Here is a 12,545-nt window from a genome sequence, read left to right on the forward strand (position 1 = left end):
TAATGTGTTCTCAGTTAATAGTCAATATCCTTATAGGTTTTTCTGGAGTGTTTTGATTTTCATTCTGTATCACCTAATTCTCCTCACTCCTTTCAGTGGCCTGGAAAGCAGTGATCGAGGGAGTGCAGGAGGCACGAGCGATTGCCCGGTTAAGACCGCTGACCTTTCAGAGGATCACTGGAGCCCGTATGTTCGGTCTGGTCCACGACGCAGTGCTGTTTTTGCTGGAGCAACTTCAGGGAGCCCACCGTTGTCAGCGGCATACTTTCCGTTTCTTCAAGCAGTTCAGCCAGGAGGACGACCTTCCTGTCAATCCCAGCGGGTGTGCCCGCTCTGAGCTCTACCTGAGGTATGTGCACCAATTGACTTCGCAGTGTACAAAAAACACACAGCAATGCTCCTTAAGCTTAACAGTTTACTCTGGACAATATCTTCATTGCTGGTGGTAGTCCACAGGAAGGCTTTATAATTCTTAATGACCCCGTAAAACTGACACCAGTCAGTGAAAGAATTGGATCTGTTTGTATTTACTCATCAGATCAATGTTGTATTACATAAAAAAGGACTATTTCACTTTGTGAGTGTGAATTGATGTACTCCTCTACATCATAACCGTGGGTTCATTTTCTGCCTCTCTACAGGAAGTCCACCTTTGATATTTTTAACTTCCTGGCTTCTCAGCATAGACAGCTTCCTGATGACATCGGGCCGTATGATGACGAGGAAGATGAGGTTCTTTTGAAGTCTACAAGGTGAGGTTTCACCCATTCACTTGCATGTTTTACTGTAAACACATTTAAAACATTCCAGCCTTTTTCTTTGACAATATTGCAAACGTTTTTTTTGCTCAATGTTTTTTTGTGAATCATGATTTGCTCTTCATCGTAGACGGGCTACTAGTTTGGAGTTGCCCATGGCCATGCGCTTCAGACATCTGGAAAGAACGTCCAAGGAGGCTGTAGGCGTGTACAGGTCAGCACAGATCTACATTGACACCTTGTATGTTACTGCATGCAGATATTGAAGTTGCATCGTTTTATCTTTAGGTGGAAAAACAGGAGAGGAATAAAACATGTGGAAACAATAAAACACATTTATACATTATTAGATATGAAATAATATTAGAATTTTGTTCTCTGCCTTTCTCCATGTTCATCTTTATTTCTCTCTCTCTCTCTCTCTCTCTCTCTCTCTCTCTCTCTCTCTCTCTCTCTCACACCCACACACCTTTGCTCACATTTACTGTAAATGTCACACACCAACATGATCACAGGTCAGTCATTGTCAACAGTGATTTTTCTCTGTTTCACAAACTGAATAATTGACTCAATGTTACAAAACCCACAAAATTCAATATGAACTGAGGAGCCACATGAGAGCTGGTTGGTCGACTCCTGTCCTCGTGTATAACCCTGCACAGCTAAACTAAGAACCACAGAGAAGCCTCTGGCATCTGTGGTTTCCACAGAATTACTTAAGAGATGGTGAGAAAAGACTCGTAACAGCTGTTGCCCAGATGTGCTAACAGTTTGACTTTAAGGAGATGTTGAAAGAGAGGAATTCATAATTCATAAAGACCAACGCTGAGACCAGACTTGATCCTGCTCTCTTTTCCTTCTATTTTTTATCCTGCTGACAACTTCTTCTCTGTCCATATAAAGAGGACATATCCTCCCCCTTTTCCCCTCTTCAAACAGTCTCCTGTGCTCTAAAGCAAACATCTGTGCTGTGCTTTGGTTTAAAATACAACATGAGTCAAGCAGCAGAGGTGTGTGACCCTGCATAAACCTGCTCTCTCAGAACGCTCCGTCTCTTTAAATGCAATGAGCCCCCTGAGTTTTCCTGTCAGGAATCACTCCTCTGTAGCGAGAATAAAAATGGCAGACCTGCACAAAAGGTTTGGTGTAGACTGGATGTGGAGAAAATGAGAACATGGATTTATTTCACATTTTGCGGAGCGATAGACACTCAGATTACTCAAATATGTTCGAAAACACCCCTTTAGATCCTGTTTACCCTTATTGATGTCATAAGCACCAGCACAAGGAGTCATGAGGAACACAGTGACAGTGAGTCATATTTTTTAGGGAAATATATGAAAAGTTCCACATTTTTAACACTAAAATATCAACATTTGCGCTTCAGTGACTTCATAATTGTATCTCATGAGTCAGGACTGATAATTGGCCAATAGTTTATCCCACCCTTACTGCGAAACATGATCCAAGTAAAAAATGCCATCATGCTCCCAATTGAACCTTGTAATATGTTGGTTTCTGGAAGGCAAACTTAAACACGAGTAATTATTGTAGCTTCCAGTGTTATGATGCGTAAACATGATCTGTTGAGCCCTAAAGAAGACGTGGAGCAGAGGCTGACAGGATGTCAATAGTTCAGCAGGTATTTGATCGTAATAAGAGACAGATGAAAGAGTTCACTTTGAACTTGTCGAGGAATAAAAACAAAGCTACTTTCAAAAATATCATTATTGGATGTGTTGGTGTTCTAGCCCTTGTTTTTAAATATAGTTTTTCTAATAATAATCCCTCTTGTACTTTCCCTTGTCACTAATTCAAATGACTTCAGTTTACACTCATCTTTCAGCCCATTTAAGTTCTGAACCAAAAAAAAAAAACTTCTCAGTATGACCCCAGCAAAACAGCAAGTTCAGGGCTGACCTGTGTGTGTATTTGTGTGTCTCAGGTCTGCGATCCACGGGCGCGGCCTGTTCTGTAAGAGGAACATTGAAGCAGGGGAGATGGTGATTGAATACGCTGGCATCGTCATCCGAGCAGTGCTCACTGACAAAAGAGAGAAGTACTACGATGGCAAGGTCTGTCTGCTTTCTTCATCTCTTTTACGCTCCTACAAGCCACTTTCCTTCTGTATGTCAGAAGCTGTAACGATAGGGTGTTCTCTTTTTTTTTTTTCCCCCCGCCTCCTCAGGGTATTGGCTGCTACATGTTTCGTATTGACGACTTCGACGTGGTGGATGCGACCATGCACGGCAACGCTGCGAGATTCATCAACCACTCCTGTGAACCGAACTGCTACTCCAGAGTGATCAACGTGGAGGGTCGAAAGCACATCGTCATCTTCGCCCTGAGGAAGATCTACAGAGGGGAGGAGCTCACCTATGATTACAAGTTCCCCATTGAGGACGCCAGCAACAAACTCAATTGCAACTGTGGGGCGCGGCGCTGTCGCCGTTTCCTAAACTGAGATTTTGCTTCCTTTTTTTTTTTTTTTTTCTTTCTTTCTTTCTTTCTTTTGAGAAAAAGAGGAGCAACGTGTTTACTAGTAAGCCTTAAATCAAGGTGGCACTGGATTGGGCTTGGTGAGGAAGTGTGCATTTGCACAACAGGGGAAAAGCCACTATGTGACCAGTCAGTAATATTTTCTGGCAAAAAAAAAATTTGATACGTGGACATTTTTGGAATTTGGAACAAAAGAAGAAGAGGACGACATCCTGCAGAGATCATGCATTAACTTTTGAGATAGTGTCTTACCTGGTTTATGTGTTCACAAGGTACTTCTGCCTGTTAAGAGTTCAGATGTGCAGCAGGCACGGCAACGGCACGGCGACAGCAGATGTGGTTTTGACGTTCATGAGAACAAGACATTTAAAATCACTATTTAAAACTGGAGGGGTTACCTGGATCGATATGGACAAAACCAACAGAATTTATTTGATTAACACGTCAAGCCTTATCTGTTCAAATCATTGCTGAAAACCTAGAGTTGGACTTCAAGAGATTCCGAAGATGTTTAATTCATTTCTGAGGAGGGGGATCTTTGTCTGCAATGATGGTTGCTCCATCCTCCAGTCCATAATGTAACCCCCCCCCCCCCCCCCCCCTCCCCCCCCATGCAGTTTAGAGGTCAGTTCTTGAGCCATACATTCATCCAATTCTTCATTTGTGTTTTATCTTACATCCTACATTTCTCATGTTGTAGATATTTTTTCTTCGACTTTTATATCGTGAAAAACGAATTAACCATGGTGCTAAGCTTTGAAACATCTTTAAAGTCATAAGTAAATCAGGAACTATTTAGCTGTTCATTTACCTTTTTAATGAGGCAATTTCTTTTCAATTCATGCACTCGAGCAGTACTCCAATCATCGGATTATTATGTGTCTTACTTTCACACCTCACATCATGATATGCTATTTACACCTATGCTCTTCCTGTTTAGAGGTTTAAGAGAGTCGAGCAAAGTAACCATTTCAGTCAATAACAGTGTGTCATATTTCTGAAGACAGAGACATGTCTTGAACACGCGTTTGTTTCTTGATGTACAGTGTATGTAGCAGACACTACCGAAGCCAAAAGTAAGGAGTCGTGGTGAATATCAGTTTTTAAAATATATGTTTTATAACTGTCTTGGCAGATGCTGACTACCTATTGCAATAAGACTTTGCTAACCTACACTTGCACATAAATCACTATCAGACATTGAAATTATTTCCATCTTTGTGAAACCTTCTTCAGTTGATCTTTAATCAGGGAAAGCACTGGTAAAAAAAAAAAAAGAAAAGAAAAAGAAACAAGAAGCATCGCCACTGTGTGGGTGTTCAGCTCCGGCTGCAGTCTGTTTGAGAACGCACATTTCTCGAGATGTTGCAGAAAACATTCAGTCTAAAAACGGGGCCTAGAGATGCACTCAGCACCTTTCTAAAAAGATCTTACATGTTCTTAGTTGACGTTCAGTGCTGTCATTGATGAGGCTAATCTAATCCACACTGTTCTAATTGGTAGTTCTATTTATTCATGTTTTGATTTATTTTTAACGGTTAAAGGTTGTGCTCTGTATAAAAGGTGGGGGTCCAGTGTATTACGCGATCTCCCTCAAATGTATCCTTTTTTATTATTTTAATTTTTTCGCTTTTTTATTTTAATAATGTCCTTTTTTCACCTCCTTACTTGAATTTTTCTGTTGGGCAGTCTTGTCATGCATTAAGCCTTAATGACAAATTGTTCTTAAGCAGGTATTTTTAAAGAATCCGTTTTATTCATTTTTCGTTCTTGCGGCGCAATATTGACGTTGTTAGAATCTGCCACAGGAGTTAAGTGAGCACTGTTTGCCTCTCCAAGCCCATGATCATCTTTTTTTTTTTTTGTTCTTGTTTTCTCTTCAAACCCATTGTAACGATGTTCATCATGTTGAGTTTTCATCTTAATCCTCTTTCCTTCTTGCATGTCCAATCACTGGGATGGAGCCCAGATTACCTTGTGTCAATCACCCAGCTGACAACAAGAGCAGAGTCACTCCCAACTCCTTGCAAGGATTCTACCTCAGCTGTGTACACAGATGTTTGGGAATACTGATGCAAAAAGAGAGGATGATAATTTAAGCGTAGTTTGGTTTTACAGTCCTGCAGAACTAGTGTGTTTGCGTGAGTGTGTGTGTGTGTGTGCGTGTTTGGATGCGTCTGTTGGTCATTTTGTGTGTTTGCAATGAAGGATGCAAAGCACTAGTTAAAACCTTAAGTTATCATGACCATCTCTCCCAGAATCTGTTAAGAAAGCTGTATGTTATATAACACACACATATATATATATATATAAATAAATATATATAAAGTAGGGTTATTTTAAAGTAAGTGTATAAAAGACAAAAATGAGAAAATATGTGATCTTTAAATTTACGTCTTTGTTACAATGTACAAATAAACATTGCGTTTGTAAATATTTGTATACATATTTCTAAACCTGTTTAATTTTCTATGCACTTTTTTTATTTATAATGTTATTTGCTTAATAAAGATGTTAAGATGTTTGAACAATTTCATGTTTATTTGGAAACAATAGATGTAAAATGGCTTCTTGTTTTTATATTTCGACTTTAAAAACTAATTAGTCTTAATTTGTTATAAAACAGTTGATGATGCATAAAATGTTTAATATTCCTAAAAGCAGTTGTGAATTTCAATGCCACCAAGTACAAAAAAAGGTTCAATTGAGGATATACAGATTCATCGTAAAATCGTGATGGTGGATTTTACAGGTTTCAATGTTCACGTGCTCTGAAAAATGTATCGCAATAATATCGTAGGCATCAGCAGCTGAAGAGTTAAGATTTTAAAACTGAGGATGCATCACCGTCTTAAAATGGATGTGTGGAAACATTTTGGTTTCGAGATGGGGAACTACACAAATAGCACAACACTGTTGCAACACCTCCAATCACTTCCGCTTGTTGAGAGAAAGGAAAAAAAACATTAAAAGACCAAACCACACTGACGAGCTGGTCTGCAGCTTCTAAAAGAGTCTTTTTCAGTCATGATTTGTCTTGTCTTATTTTGTAAAATAAATCAGAAGACAATTGTGTTACATTTCTTCATCTGTTTCCCTGTGTAAAATCATTAGAAAGCATGAAGGAGCCGAGTACAGGCCGATCCTTTTGTTCTATCAGTCTTCATGTAAGTATAGTATATATAGTATATAACCCTCTAAATGAATGGACTGACCTTACTTTTAGTCTCTTTTATTATCAAAAACACTGAATCCTAAACTTCCTGTGAGGCAACTTCGCAGCTTTCATCGAGGCCTTCTGCTGTCAGATAAATACTCTATGTTGTGTCTGGAATCACGACCGACAGACCAAATAAAAGAATTTCCTGCCGTCGTGAGTTCACACGTGTTGTGACTTTTAAGCTATTAACAGCTAACCTTGGCATCCAACTAACTCCTATTTAACATTACCGCTGACGAGCTCACTTTAATATTCCGTTATAATTTGTAACTGTTGTGCGGTATTTTCAGGTAGGATTTGGTTGAACGTTAATTAGCAAGTTAAGGATTATCAAACATGTCTTACCTTGAACATGTCATGATTTCCTTCCTTATTTTCACTAAGTTAAGTTTTAATGATCTTGAAACCTGAATTCTGTTGATGAAACGTCTGCCTTTTTGTCTTTGAATGAGGGTGGGATTTCCAGATACAGTTTTGGCTTTTTAAATAAAGTAGTTTTTTTGTTCATGAGCTCTCTGTTGTTGAAGCTGTCCCTATACTTTAGAAAGCTAATCCAGAGACAGATAATTGTGTAGGTTGTTAACCCTTCTTCATCAAACCAGGACCCCTTCATTTGTCCTTTGTGTTACTTCTGATCCTTTCAGGAAATGGTCTATGTCAATCCCTGGAATTTGGTAAACATCAACAGTTTAAATCTTACAAAAATGATAAGAGTAAACAGAAAGTGCAATCAAAGCCTTTACAGGTGGAAGCATTGCTACACGTCCATCTCAGTCAGTCTGACTTTGGTGAGGACAGCAATGGCATCGTTACGCTCCATCTGCCTGAGCAACTTGGCAAGGTGCCCCACTGTCCAGTCAGGGTGCTTACTGGTGACCCCCTCCAACACAGCTTTCAGAGGGCTCTTACTGTCCTTCATTGAGTAGGTGTAAGTGATCCAGGTAGAGGTGAAGGAGCAATGAGAAGCCAGATGTTTGGTGTTTTTCACTCCATGGCTTTCTGGATCCAACAAAATCATCAGCTCTTCCAAAACATCCAGGTTGTCCAGGACCGTCTGTAACGGTGCCGACAGGACGTTGGGACCTACGAGAGAAAGACTTGAGTTGTTAAAAAGCATTTTTCAGTTTTAGAAAGTCTTCTTTAAACATTGCTATAATATTGGCCTATCTTAGTGCTAATGCACAGATTTTGGTAAAAAAAATAAATCTTTTGTTACCTAAGACTTTTATTGTTGACTTAACTGTCATTGTTAAATGGTGTGTACATTTCACGTCACTCACATTTCCCTGCTTATCTAAATATTGGTGCTGAACTTTTAGAAACATATTTTCTGTAAAGTTATGCTTCTTTCAATAGCAAATGTTACGTCTAGCTCCCTATATTTACATACTCGTATGATGGGTTTAAAAATAATGCCCATTCCAACCCTTTACCCTTTGCCACACTCACTAAAAAAGGCCTTAAAACCCCAACCTTTCTAACATGTTTCTTCACTTTGTTTTGTTTATTTTCATTTTATTACTGTGCCTCGGTTTATATATACCCTGTAACCATTGAGTATTCAAATCAAATCAAATCAATCTTTATTTATAAAGCACTTTTCATACTTTAAAAGTAGCACAAAGTGCTTTACATGTTAGATCACATTAAAATCACATTAAAATCATTCCCACCCTCCCCCCACCCCCCACGCATACAAACAGTATCACACTCATACTCACAAGCCACCCCACTCTCCAACACACACACGCAGACCTACACACATATACACACATGCACACACACCAGCATCAATAATATGGACAGAAGGAGGCTATTGCTCCTCCTTCTGCCTCAGCCGTCACCATTGAACCTCAACTAAGGAAAGAAAAGGGCACAAGCCTTAAGTTCCCTTTATACATCCCAGTGCTGTGAAAAGCTGTGAGGAAGCGGAAAGAAGAACTGCATCGCTGCTGCACAGAGGCCAGGTTGCAGGCTTCACATCTACTGATACAGCTCATCAATCAAAACAAGTGTTAGAGCAGACATCATGTACATTTGGTGTGTCCTGTTCTTAAATATTTTAGAATAGTACAATACAATGTTAATACTTCTAAAACACTCTAGATGGCAGAAGAGTTCTGTTTCTTCAGAAACATTGTTGTGAGAATAAGCGGTTTTGTTTCAAATTCTTTGTTTTTCTCCCTTTTCCAATTAAAGCATTTTATTAAGAAATACAATCCTATTATAATATGTTGTTTGTTATACTACATCCTTTACTGACACCAAACATGTCAGCTTGTTTACCCTTAACTTCCTGAAGCCAGACACACTACTACTATTTTTTCCATTTCTAAAACTTCATTTTTGTTATAACACTTCATGATGTTGCTTTCGTGTGTGCATAAGGCCCTGCAGTCTCATTACCTTCTATTCGCATTGTGGAGCTGTTCCAAAAAACTTGTACTTTTTTGGAACAGCTTGTACAACTCAGCACACATTCACCAACAGATGCAAACAATTTGCAGCACATCACAAATCTGACCAAGCCAACCTTTTAAGGGTAAAAAATGTAGGAAGTTGTTGGTGAATGAGACAAAATGTGACTGCTCCAGGGAAAATCTAAATGATAACTACAAAAAGGCACTATGTAACAGAAAATGGTCCAAGAAGTCAGTCAGAGTTTTCAGAGAAAACTGCTCTCACGGATACCTCTGGAATTAAAGAGTTAGGCTTTCTTATTTCCACTCACTCAGAACATCCTCCAGATCATTGCTTCCAGGTTGGGCAGAAAGTGGAGTGAAGCCTGCATTAATGCATGATGATCTTCTGCTGTAACTCATTGCTGTGTTCTGACCTGTGATGAGACCAAACATAAGAGACGCACATAACTGCGACATAATTACGGTACAAGTTACACTCAACCCACACATACTCCACTCTAGTATTACATTTCTGAAAAATAACATTTGCTCTAAAAAAAAGAAGAAAAAAAGACAGTGGTCAGCTGGTATGCAGTTTGTCAGTCTATAAGCTCCCCATAAAATGTTTTTTTTTTAGTTGAATTTTTTAGCAGTTACTTTTAAGAACTGCTTGTGTTTTTTTGCCTGCTGTGTTGTTTATGATGTCGTGATTTGTCCATGTTGCGTTATGTTGTATGAGCTTGTAATAGTCTTTGGCAGCTATATTGGTCAGGTCTCTCTTGTAATGGAGAATTTAATCTCAATGGGACAAGATAAAGATAAAAAAACAAACATACTTACCCTTTCTCCGCTTCATGTAAAAGATGAAAGCAGAAAATACTACAACCATAGCAAGGATAGCCAATGGGGCTGCCCCTGCAAATGTAAAATGTCTGGGTTAGATGAAGGTGATGAATATATATAACATCTAATTCCATAAACAATGGTTTATTTTGCTTACATAATGCACTATGAAAAGATGGTACTGATTCAAGAGTTGTTGTATTTCGCGATGAAGTGGATCCTTGATCTGTCTGATTCTGAAATGGAAAAAAGTTACGTTTTTGTGACATGCTGCTTCTGTTTCATTGTATGCTGTCAACTCTCACCAAAACACTTGTAGCCTACATTTGCTGATATATATATTTGCTACATACATATTTGATACATGATCAATCCTTAGATTACTTTTTCCACTTGGAAATACATGGGGTATATTTAGATGACGAGATTGTGATATTTTGATTGATAAATATTTCATTAGGCATTCGAACATTTCTATTAACAAAAAGCTAAAAAACAACAACAACAACAAAAAAAACCCCGACTCAAACTGGGAATTTTTTTGTGGGTGTTTCTTTTCTAGCCTAAACAACGTCATGGTTCTTCTTAGTAATCGGTCATGTAAATAATGACTTAACATTTACCTTCTTCGTTCTGTTGAAAAATGTCGGGGGCTGAAATGGTTTCATCATTTCCTAAAATGATCATAGAATAGAATAACTTTGTCGTAATCACAAATTCTATTGAATCTCTCTAGGAATGTAGATAGACCTAAAAGTGTCCATGTAGACCACATAGTGTACTTACTTCGACTGGAACTTCCTTCGTCCGGTTTCTGGAGAAAATCAGAAAACACCGAACAGCCTTTGACTTTTATGACACAAAGTTTACAGACCTGCACCTCTGCCTCTGTCAAGGACAAGACAAGTCTTTGTCATTCTTACCCTGTTCCTTCGCACTTGGTGTCGGTAGTTGTGTTGCATTGGCTCAAAAGAATCAATCCGCGGGGGCATGAGGTACAAGGTTTACAGTATGCTTCGCTACCATCATTAAAGGTCCCATTGATGCACTGTGTGAAGGGACCATCGTGTCGCCCTCCGTTATCATCATAGCCACAGTTAGGAGTGACTTCAGATCCTGTGATAACAATAATAACACATTTTATTTAAAACACAAGGACACTGTACTACAACATTTAAAAAACGACGAAGAACAAAATAAGCACAGGCTAAAGTTAAAGTATGATGATGGTGGAGGCTAACATAAAACACTTTAATAATTATAGTGGCGATTAAAGCCTATAATATCGACAAACTATAATGTACTAGGCTATATAGTCCTACCTGGCTTCAGTTCACACAACACACACGATGAAGTCGTCCTGTTCCATCGTCTTTTCAGATCAGTGCACTTTTCAGAGTATCCCTTCATTGTGTCTGTCTGCGGAAGAGGGAGAAGCTGACTAGTTATATGGTAAGACAGGGCCGCCCACCACACAGAAATCACTCTGAAGAGTTAGACACTCCATGTGCAGTGTTAAATTAAAAGTCTAAGCTCCTTGCACCGAACTGCGCACTTTAAAAATAAAAAATAGAAAATCACTTTAATGGTATTTTGCTGGAAGGGTCCTTTTGCTGATGTGACGTAGCCTATGATCAATGTGTTGACTTTCACTTCAATCAGCCATTGTTTATTAATTCATTATTATGCTAATATTAAATGTCTGTTTCACTCTACATGCTATTTTTGTGGGCTACGTTTCCTCTTTTTTTTATTAGGGAAGGCATATGCTTTTAGAGCATAGACTGTTGCTGCAGGAGGCTTTATAATCCCTGATGTTGGAAATGATGTCTCAATTTAATGTCTAGGCTACTAATGGTTAACCCAAAAACAGCCTGCTCTGGAGCTGAGAAGTGTTTAAAACCTCTTGACAAACCGTGCTCGCCCATCAATTAGGTCAGACAGGAGCCTAAATATAACTTGTATCCTTTATAAAATCAAAACAAATGAGTTCAAATGTGTCCCGTACAGTCTGGGCTGTATAGCCTACTATAACTAGAACACAATCGTTTTCATTTGAAACAGGCTGTAAATTGTTAATTTCACTGAAAAACAGGCATTTTTCAATTGCGGTGTATATGACACTTCGGGGTCTCTTGAAGCCAGTCTCAAGTGGACACCAGTAGAACTACAGTCGTTCACATTGGCCTTGTTTTTCAACACTGCATGTTTTAAAGTCAACCTTTACTGTCTATATGAAAGCTAGACAGCCCCATATGGAAGTTGTCATGAGGCCTAAGGACCCCCTAATGGAGGTATAGCGAAACATATGGGATGTTCATGCAATTTTTGTATTCATTATACAAGATAACTACAGAACAAACAGTCAGTTGTGATGACATGCAAATAATTGGCGCAAAGGTTAAACTATGTGACTCAATGTTTCACTCCTACATTGATTCTGTCTGATGATATCAATGATTCATTGATATGGAAACAGATGGACACTACACTCTCAACACGTTTAACTAATGTCTTGTGTCCTGCATGTCTTGTATATTGCAACTGGATGCCTTGAATTTTGAATTTCCCTCGGGATCTCCCTCGGGATTGATAAAGTATCTAGACCGACCGACTGACCGACTGACCGACCATCCATCCATCCATCCATCCACCCACCCACCCACCTACCTACGTACCTATCAATTTTGTCAGCCACTTACTCTGAATGGTGCTTAATTACAGTAAAATTAAGCAAAATCCATTTTAATATTTTTGACTGGACGGATTTATTTCACTTTTTGTGGGTCAATAGACACTTAGATTAACCAAATAACTGTTTAA

General features: G+C 38.8%; 2 protein-coding genes across 3 annotated transcripts in view; one reads left to right on the plus strand and one right to left on the minus strand.

The window, feature by feature from the left end:
• Positions 1-5,788, plus strand: part of kmt2bb (lysine (K)-specific methyltransferase 2Bb) — a 22,951-nt gene extending 17,163 nt beyond the window's left edge. For both annotated transcript variants that reach the window (XM_079343146.1, XM_079343147.1), the window contains exons 32-36: positions 97-349; positions 642-752; positions 889-972; positions 2,704-2,833; positions 2,947-5,788. In XM_079343146.1, coding sequence (XP_079199272.1) covers positions 97-349; positions 642-752; positions 889-972; positions 2,704-2,833; positions 2,947-3,222 — 854 coding nt within the window. In that variant the 3' untranslated portion in view covers positions 3,223-5,788. The remainder of the gene's footprint in view (positions 1-96; positions 350-641; positions 753-888; positions 973-2,703; positions 2,834-2,946) is intronic.
• Positions 4,901-11,388, minus strand: igflr1 (IGF-like family receptor 1). Its single transcript, XM_079343148.1, has 8 exons — positions 11,045-11,388; positions 10,646-10,838; positions 10,509-10,536; positions 10,346-10,396; positions 9,880-9,958; positions 9,720-9,794; positions 9,209-9,313; positions 4,901-7,560 (listed from the first exon to the last, which is right to left on the minus strand). Exons 1-8 carry the CDS (start codon positions 11,130-11,132, stop codon positions 7,235-7,237), a joined length of 945 nt encoding a protein of 314 aa, XP_079199274.1. The 5' UTR covers positions 11,133-11,388; the 3' UTR covers positions 4,901-7,234.
• Positions 11,389-12,545: the final 1,157 nt, after the last annotated feature.

Source organism: Symphodus melops (genome assembly GCF_947650265.1).
Source record: "Symphodus melops genome assembly, chromosome: 5".
In the NCBI taxonomy this organism is placed as follows: domain Eukaryota; kingdom Metazoa; phylum Chordata; class Actinopteri; order Labriformes; family Labridae; genus Symphodus; species Symphodus melops.